The sequence below is a fragment of the Podarcis raffonei genome, chromosome 13, assembly GCF_027172205.1.
Source record: "Podarcis raffonei isolate rPodRaf1 chromosome 13, rPodRaf1.pri, whole genome shotgun sequence".
NCBI classification, from domain to species: Eukaryota; Metazoa; Chordata; class Lepidosauria; order Squamata; family Lacertidae; genus Podarcis; species Podarcis raffonei.
The window spans coordinates 4,071,513-4,094,330 of NC_070614.1; the positions used below are offsets into that span (position 1 = coordinate 4,071,513).

The window sequence follows — 22,818 nt, forward strand, 5'->3', positions numbered from 1 at the left end:
ATATTAGACAATTTATTCAAGGGGTTCTTTTCTCTAACAGGCTCTTAGACTTTTCAGTATTATATGGGCCCAAGTCACGTTGCTTCAGATTAACCATTTTGAACATATTCTTCTAACTACTACTAGCAATACACAATGCAAATCACATAGAACACACAGAGATTATAGTATTGTATATGGTATATCCTTACATTTTCCACTTGGCTTACAGAATACAATAGTTCTAAACTCAGCATTGCTTTTGGTCTAGATTCTTCTTTGGCTCTGTAGCAAGTTCTTTGTAAAGTAAGCTTCTTCAACAATTTCCATTATCTGCTAAACTGGACAGTTTGCCAGTTTGAGGGGGAAAAATGAGTGTACTTCAATGCACTGCCCTCTTGAAGCTATATTATCCTGCTGAAGTGCTCTCCAGAAATAGAGTGACTGAAAATTGCTTCCCAATTGCAAGCACTAAGCAAGCTCATTTTTCAGCTTTCGTGCGAATATTGTTTAGGAAGTTATTCCTCTGTTTCCTAATTGTAGGTTTATGCAAATCTGTGAAGAACCTTACAGCAGCTAGGGCAGATTGTGCTTCATTATGTCAACTAATCTCTGCTGATTGGGTGGCAGGTCCTTTGGAATAAAATTGTCATTGTCCAGTGTGGGTATTGACTTGTCTTCAAAGCTACTTTCTAAATCGCTTAGTCCTGTTTGGACAGGAGATGGACTTGTACCAGCAGTGGTGGGTGGTTCTGTCGCTTCATCGTTGCTTAACAATCCCACCGATTCATCTTCTAGAAAATCCACTTTGTTTCTGTGCATTTTGATGGGGCTTAATTTGCTTCTTTGCTCTTCTACTTCTGCATCACTTGCAATATTCGCAAATGCCTGAAGCCGCCTCTTAAGTCCAGATTCTGCTTCTCTGATGTATTGAGCAGCTATTGTTTTTTTGCAGCACCTACTTATGATGCTGTGTGAGAGATGTGGAAAAAATTAGTCAGGTCTGGTATTACAGGTGAACATACTTCCTATCCACTGCTAAGTAATTCATTTGGGTCTAGGCGGCACTGGAATGAAAGGGACTTAAGTATAAAGGGGTTTGGGGTCAAGCTGTAAGATGGGGAGGGAGATTTGTGGCCTTCCAAATGTTACTGGACCGCATCTGAAAACACTGACCATTCTGGCTGGGGCTACTGGGAGTCCAGTAACATCCAGTAAGACCACAGATTTCCCACCTCTCCCGTAAGATACACTTACCCTGCTGTGGCGAAAGCTCACAAAATGTTCATTCGCAGTTTAATGAATTACATTAAGTGTAATCATGTAAAAACAAATAGACACATCAGCAGCACAGAAAGTTAAGTGCAGCATCCAAATTCCACTATTATAGCACAACCCTTTCATGAATGATGAAGAATTCTGAATCAGCATGATATTGACATTATTCCCCCTGAAACAGATGGGAGTCATGCCAGACACCAGCACATACATCTCTACCAAGGAAAAGGAAATTCAGGGCAGTTGATTTTCTTCATTTACTTTTTGATACCTCAGGTAACAGATCATTGGAGTAGTTCACCACCCTTTCCCCACACCACCCTTGGCAGTCGTAGTGAACTAGGGTCATACACGCACCATACATTTCAGGCCCATGGCTTCTCCCCCAAAGAATTCTGGAAACTAGTTTACTCCTCACAGATCTATAACTCCCAGCACCCTTATCAAACTACAGTTCCCAGGTTTCTTCAGGGGAGGCCATGTGCTTTAAATGTGACCCTGGACATCAGCTGAAAGTTGTACACAAAAGTGTAGGAAAAGCCCTATGGCTCATTTCCTTGCTACAAAGCAACACTGGGAGCTGGTGATTTGAAGGACAGAAACCAGAGTGGGGTTGCCTAACTGGAATATGGCAACCCTAGGCAAGGGTCACGGCTGGGGCTGACGGGAGTGGTAATTCAAAACAGCTGGAGGGCACCAGCTTGGAGAAGTCTGCCCCATTCCATTCTCCAAATCCTCTTTGCTTAAACAGAATAGGGCAGGGGAAGAACTAACGCCCATTATCAGTGCTGCTGCTCAGTTCAAGCTTTAGCTGCTTTAAAGTTAAAATCAAAATGTTGGGAGAACTGGTAACATCTCTTAAGCATAGGCTGGGGGTCCTCAGACTCGGATAAATGTGGCCTTACAGGTCTCTATCTAGTCTTTTCAACTCTCCCTGGGCCTTCACTGTCTCATTGAGTGCTCTTGCCTGGCTCAAATACATCCTTGAACTCTGGCCAGGCCTCCTGCTTGTTTGGACTGCGGGTAGGGAAGGTTGCGTGAGTGTCTGCAGAAAGCAGCCTACTGTGGCAAGGCAATGTTTCCATTTGTTGGTCTGTTCCCTTTTGCCTCTGGCCCTGCCTGCTGCTGGCAGGCAACCTCCAGAAGATTGCTCAGAAGGCAATGTGGCCCCATGGCTGAAAAGGAACCCCCTTCCCCACTTCTAGCATAAGGATTCAAACTTGCACTTCTCATCTTCAAAGTCAATGCAGCAACTGCTCTGTGGCTTGTGCTGCAGTTTTGTACAACTGCGTGGAATGTAAGGGGCTTTTAAAGGAAAAGCAGAAGTTGATTCAAATCTTTTGTAAGAAATTCTAGGCATAAAACTGCTAGCTGCCCTCATACACATGTGTAGCATCACATATATGACACCTATAGAACTTGCTATGGAAGCCATATTTTCCTAAAGTGTCCAGCAGCAACAGGCTTCAGCTCCTGCAATGCAGGGGAGCACAGGGGCTAGAGGTGATAAACAGATGTAAAGTATAAGTTCAATGTAAAAGGGTAGGGTACTTACACCCAAATTGTCACAAGAATAAGACTGGTTCCTGCGGAAGATATTAAAAAAACCATCCACATTGGTAGAATTTCTGAAAAACATGAACAAGAACAGAGATCTATTTAGCATGGCGACTATACACAAACATCACACACACAAGCACTTGAAAAGGGCTTGCCAGCCCACCTCTGCCCCCTGATGATGTTCTTCCAACCTTCGCTCTGATCCTCAGAGCACGAAGTAGGGCAGGGAGGTAGCATCACACCCATCGTCCTCTTTTCTTCATGCCTCAGACTGCTCCTCTTTGGAATACAATAGCAGGTCCCACAGCAGCAGCATCACCCTTCCTCCTCCCTGTTGGGTTGTGCTGCTCTCTCTTACTATAGGGGACATAGGATGGCCATCAGCCTTGGCAGGGCCTTGCCCCTTGACCATTTAAGTGGATTTGCATTGCAAATTTTCTTGGCACATAACACCACAGTCAGTAGCACTTCCAGCTGTGAAGGCAGACAGGAAAGTGTGTGTGGTGAGGAGCTAGAACAGGCTTCCCCAACACAGTCCCATCCAGATGTTAGGGACCACAACTCTCCATCATCTCCAGCAAGGTTCAGAGATGATGGGAGCATCTGAACAGGCTAAGCTAGAGGGAGAGTTGAGCAGGGATTCCTGTTGTTCACTGCCGTCCATCTAGCTATTGAGCCTGCTTTTCCCCCTGAATGAAATCTATAGTTCTTTCTTCCTCCATATGACTAGCAGAAACATCGTGAATTAGGCAGCAGGTATGGAATTCTGCAAATCTGCTTAGTAATAACCAATACATATCCTGTAAATATGCTATAGCATGGTCAACAAGCATTCTGGATGACTTAGAATTTCAAAAACAGGAAACAAAATCACACAATAAAACCACTGAGCAAGCCACGTACAAGAACCTAACCCACCAATCCTCTAACCATGCTTTTCCCCCCAAAAGGAAGAGTTTTGTGCTGCCCCCTAAAAACAAGACGACTTGGGCTTTTGCTAGATATGAACATTTCCCCAAAACAGCCAGAAGCACAGTCACTGACACCAAAGAAGAAAGCCTGCTTTGGTAGCACCAATGATTGTGTGTTTGGGTATTCTGGACAGAAATCAGAAGAAGCATCCAATGAAAATCAGTGAAGCATTCTTCTAGTAACTAGATGATGCCATAATGATTATGAAGACTCCAGAACTAGCCAGTGCACACCACTTGAAATTTCAGTATGTTTGATAAACTAGCAACCTATGCCAAGAGAAATGCAAAGTTGAAGTCCGTGTGTGTAGTTCAATATGCACATTAAGACACAGAGAAATGCTTTTTGGTCAATGTGACAACTAAAGCTAAATGAAGTCTTTGGGCAATAAACTCTTCTTTCATTTCTGCAATGGCCAATAGGGTTGATGAAGACACTGTTATGAAAGCCAATGGCCCCCTTTCAAAAAGTTTTCAGAAAATGTTGGGAAAGGTTATTCATGCCCTAGAAGAGGAGAGCCAGCTTGTCTATCTCAGCACTTTAGACGTCAGTAAGAAGAGCCCTGACATTAAACTTCACCTGCCAAAGCATCAAGACAGCAAGTGATTTAGGCAGCTAAGCAAGTTCAGCAGCAGGGCTAGGAAGCAAGGGCAAACCACTCTGCTTCTTCACTCGTAGTCCTAACAAATCCCAAGCTCCCAAGTCAGCTAACTCAACAAATGGTAAAGAAAAAAGAAATGTAGATTGAAGCCAGTACTGTATGGGTGAGGGGGCTGCCCTGCATCATGTCATCTGTACACCTATTGGTCTAACTGGGTAGAAATTGTTATTGAAGTGAACTCCTGGTCCCCAAGGAATGAGCTCCCTTGAGGCACAGGTGACTGACCTGGGGAAGCAGAGAGGCAGAGAGACTGCTGGATGAGGGCTTGGGGGGAGGTAGCTGTGTCCCACTTCCGAGACTGCAGCTCCTCTGCTGCCATGGAGAAGCAGGGTGTCGGGGAAGGAAGGCAACACTCTGAGGAAGACAGAAAGGATTCCTTCAGAGGAACCCTTTCCTTAGAGATCAAGCAGGTCAATAACCCTTCTGGTGGGAGGATCCTGGTAGTGGGCGATTTGCTCATTGGATAGCTGGGTGTGTGGTGGATATGCAGACCACAGGGTGACGTGCCTGCCCAGCATGAGGGCTGTGGATGCTGCATAACAATTAGCCCAGTAGATATTGCTGGGGAGGAGTCAGGGGTCTCTCCTGGCACCAATATGTGGGGGGAATGTAGCTGAGAGATTCTGGCAGGACAAGGAAGTCCTTGGGACTTGGGTCAGGAGACCTCAGCACTCCTGTGGAACACAAAGAGGCGCCAGAGGGGCTGGCCAATGTCAGAGCAGGAAGACAGCATGGAATACCAGGAGCCCAGGAAAGAAGAAATCACACAGAGGCGGCTAGGACCCTGGACGAACCTGACTCCCCCCCCCCTCCGAGTAAGGCCAACACCAATGAAGCCAAGTCTCAGGTCTGAGTCTCTGCCCAGCAACTAAGCAGAGAGGGAGCAGGCACTCTGATCTGACAGAAGCAAGAATGATGGAGGGAAGCGAGGAGAGCATTGCCGGAACCGCGGAGGACTGCATGGGTGGAGCCAGGGAGCTGCTGTGACTTTGTTTTTTTTGTTTTTAAATATATTTATTGAAATTTTCAAAAAATAAAAAAGAAAGACAAAAAAGAAAAAAGAGAGGGAAAAAAGAAAAAGCAACAATTGAAAAAGTTTACATTACTTGCTTTCCATATCCAAATTCCTTGACTTCCCCACACCTGCCCTTCTTGTATTCCAATTCCAATTTTTAGCTCAGCAAATTTTTGTCCCCACACTTTACCTTGTTTTCTCTGATTCATTTTAATTAACCAATTTTAACTTATAAACCTCAATCTTTATATTTCAAAACTTATTCTTAAAATACTTTTCCTAAATTCGCCCCATCAATTTAATTAACCCAATTTAACTTAAAAACCTCAATCTTTATACATCAACACTTATTCTTAACAATCTTTTTCTAAGGTCGGCCCCAAATCCCTTCCCCAAAATCCCCATTTTTATGTTAGTGGCAAAACCAACTTAATTAAAACAAAATATATTTGTACACCCTTTGGATTCCCGAAGCCCTACCACCCCCTTTCCCGGTTTCGAACCCCAACCAAAGTCCATCAGTCCATCTGCAATCAGCCTGGCGACCTCACGTCCGAGGCACTTAACTCTCTCTCAATTTCTCTCTGCCAGTTTTTTTGATAGTCCTTTATTTTAAATTCCGAATCTCGAAGAGGCTCTGTTCCAATAAGGTCCATATTTCTTCCAGCCAGACCTCCATATTTAACAATGGAGCCAAGATCTTGTTTCTTACTTCTCATAAGTCCAAATGTCCCAAAGGCTCCAAATTCCACATTAGCCAAATTTGTATTCCATATGTCTTCAGATCTCCATATGAGGAGATCTCTCCAATTTCCATTCTTCAATTCAAACCAAATTTTCATCATCCTGTTCTTATTTTCCTTTGTGTCCAACTTAGCAGGCCTCTGGCTCTCCTTGATCATCTGCGACATCACAGCACCTCCATCTTTTTCCTTCAGATCCTCATGTTCCTCTTTAAACACATCCTCAGATGACTCAAATTCCTTTTCTTGTTTGGCTGTAAGGATTTTTAGATCAATAACAACACTTCCCTGTTCATCTGCAGGAACTTGAATCATATCTCTTCCAGGCTCAGCAACTTTATTTATTGTTCCCTTCATTATTGTGACATTCACAGTCAAAACATCCGTCTGTTCCTGCAGTTTTCCCAGGAGCGAGAAGGTCTTTTCCAGTTCAGCCAGTATTTTTCCACTTACAGCCATTTTTGTAATGTCCTGAACCCCCTCTAGCGGGATTCTAGTTACTTAATGTCTTCCAATTCCCACCCAAAAGCCAAGTTAACCTTTCCTTCTTTATTTTAACAATTTGTTGCCAAATTGTAGCGAATATAACCAGCAAAGTCAGCAAAAACAGAGTTTCCCTTTTCTTCCAACTTTGACAGCTAGTTTGACAGCTGTCAAAGTCTTTATACCTCTTCCGCAGGCTCTCTCACCGATCGCTCCCGGGTCTTGGGGGAGGGGTGAATTCCGTTCTCAATGTTAGCTCTTATCCTCCAGCACAATCACTTAAATTGCCCCAACGTAAAGTTAATTGCTTTTCTCCACAAAGAAAAAAGGTATTCTCACAACCTTAGTAATAAAATCCTTGCTTTACGATGTTTACAAGGCGGGTAGGCGGACTTCCTTTTAACACCTTGCCCGTTCGTACCTAATTCCCAAAGATAAAATTTCCCTTTTAAGTCCAATTACCATGTTACTCACGGGTCGTTACTTTTAATCCGAATGTTCAAAGGAAGAAGTTAGCGCTCTCCGTCCATGGCATGCGGCTTCACTCAGCAGGGGAAGCAGTCGAACTCACAGCACCACGCCGCTCTCCGTCCCCCGTTCCAGAGCCTTTAAAAAGGCTCCTTTGCGGGTCGGGGGGGCGCAAATGGTGCCCGCCGAGTCACCAAGTCCACAGGCTTCAGCGCCTGTGGTTTCTGAGGGTCCCCGCGTCACCGCCGCGGCAGAACCCGACCCCTGTTGAGCAGATTCCCTCCGGAGCTCGGAGGGAATCCGCCATTAGACGATGGCGCCAACCCGGAAGTCTCGGAGCTGCTGTGACTTTGGATGCAGGAGGCAGCAGAGGCAAGGGAGAACCATTAGAATTGTTGTTGCTATTATTATTATTGTATTTTATATTTTATATATATATATATATATATATATATATATATATATATATATGCATGTGTGTGGTTCCTAGGCGTCAGCAACCCAGTTGGATGGGCAGGGTACGTACTTGTACCCTGTCCTTCCAACTGGGTTGCTGACACCTAGGAACCACTGGGGTAGAATACCCTAGAGCACTCAGAAATCCTTGAGATTCCATAGGCTTCTGGGGACCAGACATTCTAATAGGTTCCCCCATCCGTGTGGGGGCAGTCTGCTACAGCCAGTCAATATCTCTCCAGGGAGTGAACTGTCCCAATATTTCCATATAACAAGTGCCTGATTTTGTGTGCACCAAGAGAAGTTGCATGAAAAAAATCTGAGCCCCATATAATAGCTGTGCTAGGGGTTTAGCTTGGAACACTTCCAGGACTGTGGGCATATGTTTACCACCTTTTGTGTGGAAAAAGCATGTCAGAATTTTGGCGCTTTGGGACGCTTTTTCTTTTGCACATTTCTGGTGTGCTCCCCATGACCCTGTGGACTGGGAAATAAGGCCAAGATATTTGAAAACTTTGACCTGTTCGATTGGCTGGTTGTCCATACGTCATCTATGGGCTCTATAGTTTCTTGAGAAAACCATGGCTTTGGTTTTCTTGTAATTCATGGCTGGCACTTACCATGGATCCACAGAAGCTGCCCAGTCAAAGTTCTTAAGGCAATTTCCCCCCTCTAGCACCCAGTGTCCCAAACGCATCATTGCACCTGGAGTCTAATTTGCCAAAGCCTAAATGATATTCCTGCCAACCTAGCAGTTCGAAAGCACATCAAAGTGCAAGTAGATACGTAGGTACCACGCCGGTGGGAAGGTAAACGGCGTTTCCGTGCGCTGCTCTGGTTCGCCAGAAGCGGCTTAGTAATGCTGGCCACATGACCCGGAAGCTGTACGCCGGCTCCCTCATTCAGTAAAGCAAGATGAGCACCGCAACCCCAGAGTCGGCCACGACTGGACCTAATGTCAGGGGTCCCTTTACCTTTAAATGATATTGAGCATCAGAACAACTTGGCCATGATAAGGAAATTTTGCCCATGGTATGACTATTTCCCATCCTCCCACTTTCTCTGGCACCCTATCTGTATAATTCCAAAATATAGATGCAATTCCAAAATATAGATGCGCTTTTATCCTCGCAAGACTGAATGTATTGCCCCCAGCTGTACTTGAGGGACGATTCCAACAGCTTCTATATGAAAAACGCTTATGTCCCTGCGGAGATGGCAGCACTGAATCAGTGGCGCATGTCCTCCTGGCTTGCACTCTTTGCAAAGACCTGAGGAATGAGATTATCACCCCTCTTCTATTGTTCATTCCAGGTCGCCCAACCACTGCCACAGTGTCTTGTCTCCTGGCAGATCAAGAGGAGCAGATGACAGCAAAGGTTGCAAGGTTTTTAGCTGGGGCAATCAGAATAAGGTCCACTATTTGACTGCTGATTCGGGACCCTAAATTGTGTTGTATATAATCAACTTTTTATTCTGTTCTGTGTACATCACAATGTTCTTTTGTTGCTATGGCCAATGACTGACGCAAATAAAGTTTCATTCATTACATGAAAAATGTATTTCACACCTAGACAACAACTTGATTTCAACCTGGCAGAGTATACCCAGAGAATACACAGCGAAAGTGGGGAACTATAGTCAGCCAAAATCATAGAGTACTGCAGAACTGCCTTCTAAATATGGGTGTTATCTCAGCATTATAAACTGACTGAAGCAAGAACTACTTTAGCCTCATGTGAAAGGCATTTGATTTCAGCAAGGCATTCGACAAGGTGCCCCATGATATTCTTGTAAAGAAGCTGGTAAAATGCGGTCTTGACTATGCTACCACTCAGTGGATTTGTAACTGGCTGACTGACCGAACCCAAAGGGTGCTCATCAATGGTTCCTCTTCATCCTGGAGAAGAGTGACTAGTGGGGTGCCACAGGGTTCTGTCTTGGGCCCGGTCTTATTCAACATCTTTATCAACGACTTGGATGATGGACTCAAGGGCATCCTGATCAAATTTGCAGATGACACCAAACTGGGAGGGGTGGCTAACACCCCAGAGGACAGGATCACACTTCAAAACGACCTTGACAGATTAGAGAACTGGGCCAAAACAAACAAGATGAATTTTAACAGGGAGAAATGTAAAGTATTGCACTTGGGCAAAAAAAATGAGAGGCACAAATACAAGATGGGTGACACCTGGCTTGAGAGCAGTACATGTGAAAAGGATCTAGGAGTCTTGGTTGACCACAAACTTGACATGAGCCAACAGTGTGACGCGGCAGCTAAAAAAGCCAATGCAATTCTGGGCTGCATCAATAGGCGTATAGCATCTAGATCAAGGGAAGTAATAGTGCCACTGTATTCTGCTCTGGTCAGACCTCACCTGGAGTACTGTGTCCAGTTCTGGGCGCCACAGTTCAAGAAGGACACTGACAAACTGGAACGTGTCCAGAGGAGGGCAACCAAAATGGTCAAAGGCCTGGAAATGATGCCTTATGAGGAACGGCTAAGGGAGCTGGGCATGTTTAGCCTGGAGAAGAGGAGGTTAAGGGGTGATATAATAGCCATGTTCAAATATATAAAAGGATGTCACATAGAGGAGGGAGAAAGGTTGTTTTCTGCTGCTCCAGAGAAGCGGACACGGAGCAATGGTTCCAAACTACAAGAAAGAAGATTCCACCTAAACATTAGGAAGAACTTCCTGACAGTAAGAGCTGTTCGACAGTGGAATTTGCTGCCAAGGAGTGTGGTGGAGTCTCCTTCTTTGGAGGTCTTTAAGCAGAGGCTTGACAACCATATGTCAGGAGTGCTCTGATGGTGTTTCCTGCTTGGCAGGGGGTTGGACTCAATGGCCCTTGTGGTCTCTTCCAACTCTATGATTCTATGATTCTATGAAAACACCCCACCAGATACGGAAAACCAAAAGACCAATTCTTACAATGCCTGTGAAGATAAACTACTTACTATGACAACTTCTTCCTGTCTTTGCACCCTCTCCATCACTGCTTTGTGTTTTGGGACAATTTTCACATGCTGCTTGACCATACTTTTCATTGTAGGATCCAGCAGGACACAGAGTGCAGATGGTACCATATTCTGCACTGAATCTACCTGGCGGGCAGGTGACTATCCAAAAATAAAAGACATGGGGGCAACACACACAAAATTACTAGGGCTCTCATTCACTTAAATTTATGAGCAATTATTAGCCTGCTTTTGACTTCCATTCATGGCAGGCTGAATGTCCAGCTTCGGACATTACACTGATGTGACTAGACATGCCGCCTGGTGCTCCATGTCACAGTAATTTCAGAAATGGGTCCTTTGCATCTCCCTCTACATAGGGAAATGTACAACCTCACTGGGGAATTTAGCCACATGTACCTGCCCACAGAGACAATCCTGCAAAGACCAAGTACGCTAATACCTCTGCGAATGTCTAGTATCCATTCCAGTGACATGGCAAACCCAGAAGTACCGGAACAGGTTACTTCTGGGTTTGCCGCTCGCACATGCACAGAAGCACCAAATCATGCTTCGCACATGCTCAGAAGCGCAAACTGCTCTGCACGCGTGCACAGACGCAGTGCTTTGCCCTGCATCCTTTTTGGCTAGGGGCCAGGGCTCTGGAACGGATCCCGGTTGCAAAACAAAGTACGACTGTAGGTGAGCTACATAAACAAAATCAGCACTCATTTGTTGTAAGTAAGCAAAACACTGAGAGCATAGCTCCCAATTTTGCCCATGAAGCAGTTTTCCCAAAACCATGCCAGCTATGAGGCAGGTAGAGATACGGCTGGATCAGCTCTGAGACTGAGTTCCACAGGGAACTTGGTCACACAGCTGCTCCCTGCAGAAAGCAACCTTGAATTCACTGCCCATCAACAGGCAGTGACGTCCAGCCTGCTTCTCAGAGGCCTGCTTGGTGCCTTGAAGTCCTGGTGGCCATTACCTGATGTCACTGTTAGGTTAGTGATTGACAGGCGGGCACTAATGTTCATTCTTCCCCCCCTTATTGCAATCATGTGTTTTTGTCATAATGATCTCCGTACCCTGAGAAATTTGTTTCCAATTTTAAAAATTAAAAGAAGAAAAATAGGTGAGGGGGAAAATCAGCAAGAAACTACATTTCATGAAAATTAGTCAGCAGTATTTTTTTTAACATACAGACTCTGGAAACTCACCACAACACCCTGGGCACTCTGTGTTATTGCTGAGGGCATTTATGATCTTCCCAAATCCTGGCTTGCAGTGGTCTACTTTAACTGCATTCAGTGTACCATGAAGGTAACTTGAATAATCACTGTGAGAGGAGTGCGCGTTTTCGACTTCAAAGAACTCACTAATCTTGGTATAGGCCTAGGAGTGTGACAGTTAACAAGAGCTGCACATTAACAGAGACCAAACTGTGACCTAGCTAGAATCACGGTGGGCTGTGGATAAAACACAACACAAGCCAGAAGTGCCATCTTGTGCCCAAGACTGAGGGGGCTGGGAGTGTGATGTCACATCCATGCGCCATGCGCGTGATGGCACATTGTCAGGGAGAGTGCACGTAAGCCTGTCCTGCCCTCCATTCCGCCCTCTTCCGGGTCCAAAAGGACCTGCACATCGGCAGTCATGCGTCAACTGGATGTGTGCAAAATGGCTGCCACCTGTACTGCCAGCCTATGATCAACAGATGAAAGACCCACAATAACACAATTCATTTACACCTCACAAAACGTGAGTTCTTTACATGGTTTGGGGTTAGCACTGGAGGACTCTTGTGGCTTTAACAGCTATGTGGCAGGCAGATATTAAACAGTATGGAACGACAGTTATGGGGAAAGCTTCACCTGTTAATATTCTGTCTGTTGGACATCTTATTATTTGTATGTGACCCCTGATTTATTTTTGTAAGCTCCACCACCACCTGCAAAAGAGGGTGCAGGTTTGCATGTGAGATAATATTACACAAATATTATGCAAATTTGTGCCTTCTTTGGCGACTGCAGCAGAGCTCAATCTACATACAGTATACCAGGTCCCCAAAATATTGTTGGCACCCCTGATTTTGCACACTTATAAGTTATTATTTTTGCCATAAGTTCTGCAAAATATCATGGCCATTATTGCACTGTGAACCTTTGGTATAATTTTACTTCACCTCCTTCATGTTGCTGGTGGAATTTCCACATTGAGAACTTCTACAGAGGTCTGCTGTGGTCAGTGCTAAAGGGAAAACTGCAAATTAAGAGAAAGTAAGCAGCAATTTTTCTACTTTAATAAAACTTTTGTGTGATGCAAGTGTTCTTCCAATAGTATCCCCATATGATAAAACCCATGTCTAACAACACGGTGACTTCACCACATGTAAGAATCTGTCTGCAATGCCAATATTTTATATAGCAGCAACCTTCTTGCACACTAAAATTTTAAAACTATCATTGCATAATATGACCCCAGTGCTTTAGGTTCATTGTACAGTGGTACCTCAGGTTACATACGCTTCAGGTTACAGACTCCGCTAACCCAGAAATAGTGCTTCAGGTTAAGAACTTTGCTTCAGGATGAGAACAGAAATCATGCTCCGGCGGCGCGGCAGCAGCGGGAGGCCCCATTAGCTAAAGTGGTGCTTCAGGTTAAGAACAGTTTCAGGTTAAGAACAGACCTCCGGAACGAATCAAGTACTTAACCCGAGGTATCACTGTATATAGATCTTGTATATATCTATTCCAAAATTTTACAACTCATCTTATACCACTTTGTCTCAGGGCAGGATACATAACTCATTTAAAACAATACATGGCATAACATAATGCTCCTTAAACAATAAACACCCAGCAGCAATCTCAAAACAAGCAAATTACAGCCCTGTATCAGACTGTATTCCCTCACACAAACCTGCTTGGATTTTGAGGTCTCTGAGGGAAGGCCCATCTCTCGGTCCCACCACCTTCACAGACACACTAGGTGGGGACGCAGGACAGGGCCTTCTTGGTGGTGGTTGCTCCAGACAACTCTGAAACGCCCTCCCTAGAGAAGCTAGACTGGCTCCCTCCTTGTTGCTATTCCAATGGACTTTTGGGAGCTGACTGCTTTTAACGAAAGGACTGTGCCGTGTTGCTTTTAAAGTAATGAATTGTGTGGTTTTAATAGATTTTAATGCGTTATATATATTCTAAATTTTTAATTGTTTTTAATGACACCCCACCCCCACCCCCGTTTTAGCTGTTCTTATATTTATCTGTAAGCTGCCCTGTGTCCTTATCAGGGAAAGTGGAGCAGTGTATACTTTCATTTATATCCCACCTAAGAAGGAGAAGGAGAAGCAGAAGGAGGAGGAGGAGGAGGAGGAGGAGGAAGAGGAGGAGAAGGAGAAGGTGGCAGCTGGGCTCCCAAATGGATGACCTCCTGGTGCTCAAACCAATTGGGTTGGTGGCCAGCTGTCTCACAAAGGGAGAATGTGCCATAGCTGGCCTGCATTGTCACATAATGTACGGCTCTTAGGGCTTTCCTTTTATTCTATTTCTATTATTTCTGTTTCTATTATCATTATTAAATACTGCATTTCATCTGAGGATAGCAGGGTGGTTTACCATATAAAAACACAAAAATACTTACCATAGTAACAAGCAAAAACAAGACCTCCACCCCAGTTTAAAAGGCCATATATTGTTTAATCAGCCAAAGGCCTGTGAGAAGAGGAATATTTTCACCTGGCGCCTAAAGACACTGTTTGTAATGATGGTGCCAAGCGAGGCTCCCTAGAGAGAGCATTCCACGTGTGGGGAGCCACCACAGAAAAGGCCCGTTCTCATGTTGCCACCCTCCAGGCCTCTTGCCTAGGGTATTTTCTTGCACACAATGGTCAAAAATAAAATAATGCAGAAGTAGTAAGATTTCACCTTACCTACAAACTGAAAGGTCAGCTTGTGTGTTATCTTCTCCAGTGTGTCTGTAGAAGCATGACACTGTGTACTCCACTGCTTGATCTCACACCCCAGGTTGTAGACTAAGCTCTCAAGTTTCTTTAAGAAATGCTTTTCAAATGAAGCAACCGCATTGGTTTCACAGGTTTGAACTGTGAATTCAGAGGACAGGCGGAGACTCTTCTCTGGCATATGATACACTAAGAAAAGGAAAATATTCTCTCTTAACATGGTACAGGAATTACCCAACACCAGGACGAATGCATTCCTAAGCACAATATTTTATTTGTTTCTTTTTAGACATACCTACAGCCTGCCCTTACCAAACGGACACAAAATATTGCAATTAGAACAGGTGCAATGCACATAAAAATCATAAAATAAAACCAAAAACTAAGCAAAATGGAAACAATAGCACTGAACTGCAGTACATGAGAGAAGCCAAAGATATAAAGAGGTTGTGTCCTGAACAATCATTGTGAAGTATACAGTGGTACCTCTGGATACGAATGGGATCCATTCTGGAGCCCCGTTTGCATCCTGAAGTAAATGTAACACGTGTCTGTGCGTCTGCGTGTGCGCAGGTCGCGTTTTGCTGCTTCTGCACATGCACGTGACGTCATTTTGAGTGTCTGCGCATGCATGAGCGGCGAAACCCGGAAGTAACGTGCTCCGTTACTTCTGGGTTGCTGTGAAGCATAACTTGAAAACGCTCAACCTGAAGCATATTTAACCCGAGGTATGACTGTATTATGACTGTGCAAGACGAATCCCAGACATGGGTGTATATGTTACCTGTGTCTAGTTTCTGACAATTTGGTTGCAATATTTATTTTCTGGGATATTAATGACCCTCATGACCTAATACCTATGGACATATTTTTTTTCCTATAATGGCATGAAAATAGCCCTGTGCTCCTTCCTCCATTCAGATCCAGTTCTAGAAACCTCTGTCCAACCCAAAATGAACATTGGTTCCTTTCTACAAACTTTGCCTAAAATTGCCATTGACTGCATGGGCTCCACTTCAATCATTAACGCTTTCCTGGTTGGAGCATTTATGGGTATAAGCAGCAAGTCATCTTCTGTCAACTGAAGATACTTCATGCATCTGACGAAGTGTGACCTCACGTCCACAAAAACTGTAGCCATAAAACACAGCTATTAGTCCTCATGGTGCCACAAGGTTCTCTTGTTCTTGTTGCCCCAGACAGAAACATTGTGCTTATAGTGTAAGTTCGGTTTCTTCCATAGATTCAGATTATCTCACAGTGGATTATGCCTTTCCATTAGTTCCAGTCGTGACCAACTCTGTGGTTGCGGCGCTCATCTTGCTTTACTGGCCGAGGGAGCCGGCGTACAGCTTCCGGGTCATGTGGCCAGCATGACTAAGCCGCTTCTGGCGAACCAGCGCACGGAAACGCCGTTTACCTTCCCGCCGGAGCGGTACCTATTTATCTACTTGCACTTTGACGTGCTTTTGAACTGCTAGGTTGGCAGGAGCAGGGACCGAGCAACGTGAGCTCACCCCATCGCAGGGATTCGAACCGCCGACCTGCTGATCAGCAAGCCCTAGGCTCTGTGGTTTAACCCACAGCACCACCCGCATCCCTTTCCATTGCTTTAGAGGCACAGTTATGCAATAACTGTCATGTATTCTACTCATATTGATCCAGCGCAGAACTCCAAAGCATAGTTTGCAGATCAAAAACTCAAACACGTTGCAGGATTTCCCCCAAAAATAAGACCAGCAGAGCTTTACTCCTACAGAAGGCAGATGAGCATAATGGTCACAAATCCAAAAGATTCAGGATTGGCACTGTCCATAAAAAATCCAGCTGCAGCAGACTCAACTTAAACTTACAATAACTTATAATAAATCTTAACACTAAGCATACTATGTACAGAACACCACACCAGAAGGAAAAGAGATAGAGAGAGTGAAATCCAGGCTCCTTCTGGCCTCACTATTATAGTCAGCATGACCTCGGCAGAAGAGGCTATAATGTGGCTGAATGTTCCTTTTTACTGTTTCATTCCTTGCTTGTTTCTAATTGTTTCCAAATGTATTTTTGTGTTGCATTGTCTATTTATTAAAATATTTTTCAGATGTCCTTCACCCTTATGAATATCCTTGTTGTTGTAAGGGTGGAACTGGGTAAACTCCATTCACTGAAAAGAATGGAAAGTGAATGGACAAGCCAATATTCCTTTGTTCTTCACTTACGCACTTGGTGGTGCAGCCACCACATAAAGATAGCATCTGTATGCAGTATAGTACTAAAGAGAAGAGACACGTGTCCAACAGGTGTCTAAACAAGAAACGCTGGTTCTGAAGATAGCAGAAGATACCAAGAGCTGAAAATATGCTAGGGAGGGGTGTGTGTGCATGCACATTATTTTCACATGCAGCCAAAATGCCCTTGAATCTTCCCCCATCTCCATTCCGTTTACCATCCATCCTCAAGGCTCTGCCCCTACTGAGAATGCACCATAGTTCTTTGCAGCGCTTAGACTTTGCACAAACGAAGGCAACCCAGTCAGATGGGCGGCATACAAATAATACAATTATTTTAATTTTTAAAATATATTTCTTGGTCTTTATGGGGGAAAGTGCTGATGTTAGAAACATCTCTTGATATTATTGTAAGTGAAGACACGTAATAATCTTGCTGGTATGACCTAAATGAATGAATAACAGCCAGAGATCTGTGAAAGCCTTCTTGCTTGCTGCTTCCCTATCAGTACAGGTATTCCAGCCACTGCTATTATTCCACCAGGTTTCAGTCACTTCTAGAAAACTGAGGACAGGGACCCCCCTGTTGTGCGCCAATGATTCTAGCTCCTCCCAAGTTTATTAGTCAAAATTAATTTGCTGAAATTACACACAGCTGCAGAGTAGCTAAATGTTAAGGCTGTTGTGCTTTTCAGAACAGTTAGTATATTAAATAATTCTTCTCCCTCTACTCAGTTTTAATTTAGAACTTCTGTTCTACTCTTAGGAAATGACACCTCAGAATAAGTTCCGCCCCCCAGCCGTACCCAACTCCCTACCCATAAAGGCAGCCTCTGCTATAGCATCCCTGATGAGTGACTGGTCAGCTGCAGCTTACAAACCTCTAACAAAGAAAAGTCCTTTACTTTTCAAGGAAGCCTGCTTGGCCATTGAAGAGCCACAAATCCTGGGGCTTTAGGGTGAAGGACGGGTTATAAATTAAATTATTTCTAATAACAACAACAAGAAGAATTTGCCCATCTCCTGTTCCCAGTATGTCACTAGTTCTCAGTTATTTCTAAAACTATATGTAGATAGAGGCTCCGAGATGCAGCTCATCTGCCCTTGGAGATGTTGTATCTTGTTTTCTAAGCATGGCAGTGCAAATGTACTCATTTGCAATTGTTTTGGTATGTAGTTTTGCACCATCGTTGCACTCAGCTAATAAGACACAATGCAGTCACAGAGTAAGACAATGCATTTCCACCAGGTGGCACCCTAGCTTAATTTTATTGTCCTTCTTCATTGTTTGCCCACCCCTTGCCCTGCCCTGGGTACCTGAATTGCATGCACTTACACTGAAGAAACTTCCAGAATGCCTAGGCGGAGTCCAAATATTTTCTGACTATTTCTCAAGCTGATGGTGCTAGCTGACACTTAACCAAGAAATTAGTAAGGCCCAATACATTTTTGTGGTTTTCAAGATACTCTTTTCAAATCACTCTTTTCAATAGTATTTAAGGGTTCTAGATTTCCATGCCTTCCTGAGTATTTTACAAATTAATACCATGGATGCAAAACAACAAAATTAAAATTACTAAAACCTTACTTACCATAAACCATGAAATGGATTTCGGTAGTCATTTGTTCAGCATTGTATATATAATTCACTTTGCAAGTGTAACCTCCAGAGTCACTGCCTTTAATATTATAAATCTGCAAGCTACCATCATCCGTTAAAAGAAACCTCTGTGATTCTACAAATAACAACACATCACCCAAAATATCAGCAATGGGATGCTCAATGCCACTGTCAATTAACTAATCATAAATCATAACGATGGACTTCCATCAAGGCAAGATGGCGGGCGCCACAGCTGCGTGGAGCCCTTGAGGACTGCCAGCACCAACTGTGCTGCCTGGCTGGTCCCTGAGCCACCAAAACCGCCACAACTGGGGGAGATCCAGGGGCACCTGGCGCAACCGCCAGGGAAGCCGCTCAGAGCCCCAGCCCCCCTAGCGGGAGCAGCTGACCAATGGAGCTCCAGGGTCTGAAGGCCTCCAGAGCCAGGCAGAAAACAAAACAAAGAGCAAAAGGAGACCCCCCCCAGGGGCAGAGGAAGGGGTGTGTGGTGGGGGTGGGTCACCCTGGGTGTCACCTCTGAGGAGGTGACAAAATGCTGGGCGGCACTCACTGTGGGGCCTGCAGCACACCTGAGCCATGCGTCTCTCCTGGTAGTGACATGGTGGTTTGGGCACCTGCAGGCTCCGTGCTGCCCCAAATGGTCCACCCGCTGCCTCCCCCCAAGCTGTAGGGTGGCTGAGCACGAGGAGGCAGGCAGACTCCTTGGAGGCCCCATGGAGCATCCTGTCCCAGCTCACCCCGCCAGGAGGGCGGCTGGCCCTGCCCCTAGGCGCAGAGCATGCGCGCTACCCCAGGCACCCGATCGGCTTGCTCTGCCGCTGCCCCCCCGCCCCCCCGATGAGCAGCAGCTAAGTGGACATGTAACTCAACAACTATCTTTCTTTAGAATGTAGGCAGCCATCCTATAAACAATCCCATAAACACATAAAAGTCATATTAAAACCAGCTAAGGCTACCCACCTATCTGGGAGCAAGTCACATGACAAACACCCTCTCTTATATGGCCAGGCCATATAAAAATAAATGCAAGCTTCTTCTTGCTACTCACTCTCATCATGGATGTCTTGCTCTCGGAAGAGACAAAAGACAAAGAATGGACAAAGCCATAACTGCATTTCTTAGCGGAACTGATCAAGGCCTCCTGAACTCTATCCTAAAGTGCTGTTTCTGGAAGGACTCCTGAATATTAACCCGGGGCGGGAACAGGGGTGAACGAAGGCGTCGTGACACCTGGGGAGGGGCATCGCTATGTAGGGCGCATGTGCGGCGTCTCTACATACGACGCATGTGCCGTATGTAGCACTGCTGCACATGCGCTGTACATAGTGCTTTGCTGGCACCGCCACTCCAGCGCTGTATGGATGGTTCCGGGATCCCTCCATCGCCACTACAGCAGAGAACAGAGGATCCTCTACATGCGTCTGTAGCAGCGACAGAGGGATCCCACTGCACTCGAGCAGCGCAGGTGGCAAACCGCTATGTAAAGCACATGTGCGGTGTTATTACGTACAGTGCATGTGCACATGTGCTGTACAAAGCGGTTTGCCGCCGGTGCTGCTTGCGGCTGCAGCCACGAACGGAGAACCCTCCACATGTGGCTGTGGTGGCGCAATGGCTGTTCATGCCACTGCAAGCCCCAGTGAGGTGCCTTCTTGTCATCCCCCCCAGACATGGCACCTGGGGCGCACCGTTCCCTGCCCCCCCATTGCGATGCCACTGGGTGGGCAGGACCATGAGGCAAACTGAGGCAGGCGCCTGAGGTGGCGTAATACAAGGGGGGGCCTCAGTGGGCCAGAGAAGTGAGGAGAAGCCACGCAACACCACCTAATGAGGCTATGGCGGGGATTGCAAGGGGCGGCAGGTGCACAGGGTGGCACTCTCCTCTTCTGCCTCAGGTGGCAAAACAGGACGGGCTGCCCCAAGATGGGATGGAAGGGCAAAGGGTCCCAAATCCCTGCCCAGGCTTTCTCTTCGAAGGAAGGAATTGCATGAGGGGAGACCCCTTAAGGAACAGGCAGTGGCTGCTCACGGGATGCATGTCTGTGCACAGACTTTCAGCTGTGGTGCCAATGCAGGATCACAGCTCACCAGCGTTTCCTCAGTGAAGTGCTCTTATATTTTTAAAATATGCAGCATAATCCTAAGCACGTTTACTCAGAAGTGAGCCTCAGAATTGAAGTGGGCTTACTCTTTAGAAACTGTGCTAAGGACTGTAGTCTTAACTTACGTACAATTAAACTATACTGTAGTTACCTCTAGTAATTTGTCCTCGGGGACCAGACCATACGTATTTGGGATCAATGATTCCCTCAACTAACAGCTTTTCAGTCAAACAATTTAGAATTAAACTGTTTGAATAAATAAGAATGTACGCTGGAACTGAAGTAGGGGAAAAAATCGAGTTAGAATGAAATATAGTAATACATAAAACTTAATATTAAAAATACATTGCATTCCACACAGCCTTGATGCGGAATACCTACTTAGCCTACTGCAATAAAAGTGCTTGACTCTTCCCTAAGAAGTCAATGAGAACACTGAATTTAAAAATAGTGAATGACTGGTGAATGGACACATAACATGTTACATGCAAATATATGTATGGCAGCATTCACTTGGGAGAGGGCAGCTGTAAACAGAGAAACAGGAATAGAGGCACAACATTTTCCTTATCTTCCATTTTGCAGCAGTGCATGCCCTCCACCAGTTTTTCTGCCCATAAATTTACAGGCCTGCGTCTGAAGCCCAACTGAGGAAAATATGCTCAGAATGGGAAAGATGTGGAGCAAGAAACAGTGAGTTGGGAAAGCGTTAAGCCCCCCCTCCCCCTTCTGCAATCTCAACCACCCCCTCCTGAATCATTGTCTAGGTTCTAAAAGGTCTGGTTTGCTACTTTTTTGCATCAATACAGTGGTACCTCAGGTTACATACGCTTCAGGTTACAGACTCTGCTAACCCAGAAATAGTGCCTCGGGTTAGGAACTTTGCTTCAGGATGAGAACAGAAATCGTGCTCTGGCGGCGCGGCAGCAACTTGAGGCCCCATTAGCTAAAGTGGTGCTTCAGGTTAAGAACAGTTTCAGGTTAAGAACGGACCTCCGGAACGAATTAAGTACTTAACCCAAGGTACCACTGTATGTAGTTAATGGTCTTTTTGCTGACCTTCTCAAATTGTAGCCCTTGAGCATTTTTAAAAAAGGCTTTTTAAACTGTTGTGTTAAAACCACAACAATTATATGACGTGACAACAACTGGGCCTGCAGTTTGAAAACCAGTAAGTAAAAGTCACAATTAGCATGGATACATCAGAGCCATCTAGATGACCTGCTTATTCAGCATTCATCCTGCCTTGCTCACACAGTCTCTGGGCTACGTCCAGTCTTTGTTCCAATTTATTAGGTAGAACAAGGATTAGTCTTGCATTCATCCTGATTTGTCTGTGAGATGTTCACACGTCTTCCTGTTAATCCCTCACTTTCCAATGCATTTTCCCCATCTCTTGCCAGATTGCAGACAGTCCATTTTTTAAGAAGTGGGTTTATTGTGCAGGTGCAACAGAGGGATTTAATGCACTTTTAACTGTGCAAATCTGAAGTTCTACTATGTCATTGAATTCCTCCTGCAAAATACTGGCAGTGCAGTCCTACACAGAAAATTAAGGGCAGTCATTTCAGTTACCTTAGATCCTGATGTGCTTATTGTCAGACTGCAGATGATTTATTAACAATAACTGTAAACCACTTAACATCCAAAAATCTGGAAGCAGCGCATAAGAAAATAAAAGGCAATGCAATGCCAAAAACCAAAATAAAAACCGTGTAAGATGCAGTTCAAACTTAACAATGACCTATAAGATATAATCAAATGATCAAGCAGAAGTACCTTAAAACAAAGAACTTTACTAAAACAAGCTTTGGCATCCAACTCGAAACTATCTCCTTCCTGCTCTATCTGTTTGTACTGAGTCACTTCCTGGTAACTGTGCCACTAAGTTTCACTCCCTGACTGCTGTCCTAATCCTTTTGCTTGGTTCCACATAAACTGATACAAACAGCTACTCTAGAACACCCAAAAAGTTCCTAACTTGGGGTTTTTAAACAGTGATCTTTACAGTTACAGCTATTGAGTTGGAAGTAACGAGAGACATGCAATAGAACAAAATTGCAGTAGGCTCAAAGTGCTTAATCCACTGTCTGAAATCAACAGGTGTAAGCAGTGATTTCAGTTACCAGTTCTTTCTTCTGCTCCAGTTATCTGGTTATCTGAAGCTGGGAGGTCTTCTGGGACATATGAAGTGTTATCATACTCAGTCTCTGACTCTGCTGGTGTATCTCTGGTTTCCCTCTTCAAGTGCATCGTCCTTCTTCTTAACAGACACATTTTATTCACAAAACATGGATTTCCAGCTAGAGCAACATCGACAAAAAAAAAG

General features: G+C 44.8%; 1 protein-coding gene across 4 annotated transcripts in view; it reads right to left on the reverse strand.

Moving 5' to 3' along the window:
* Positions 1-168: 168 nt before the first annotated feature.
* Positions 169-22,818, reverse strand: part of LOC128400831 (zona pellucida-binding protein 2-like) — a 26,228-nt gene continuing 3,578 nt past the window's right edge. For 3 of the 4 annotated variants that reach the window (XM_053363423.1, XM_053363422.1, XM_053363426.1), the window contains exons 2-10: positions 22,616-22,792; positions 20,641-20,766; positions 18,356-18,499; positions 14,509-14,727; positions 12,763-12,839; positions 11,798-11,972; positions 10,578-10,739; positions 2,813-2,885; positions 169-949 (exon numbers count right to left, since the gene is read on the reverse strand). In XM_053363423.1, coding sequence (XP_053219398.1) covers positions 556-949; positions 2,813-2,885; positions 10,578-10,739; positions 11,798-11,972; positions 12,763-12,839; positions 14,509-14,727; positions 18,356-18,499; positions 20,641-20,766; positions 22,616-22,792 — 1,547 coding nt within the window. In that variant the 3' untranslated portion in view covers positions 169-555. The remainder of the gene's footprint in view (positions 950-2,812; positions 2,886-10,577; positions 10,740-11,797; positions 11,973-12,762; positions 12,840-14,508; positions 14,728-18,355; positions 18,500-20,640; positions 20,767-22,615; positions 22,793-22,818) is intronic. The other variant, XM_053363425.1, reaches the window with a different exon arrangement.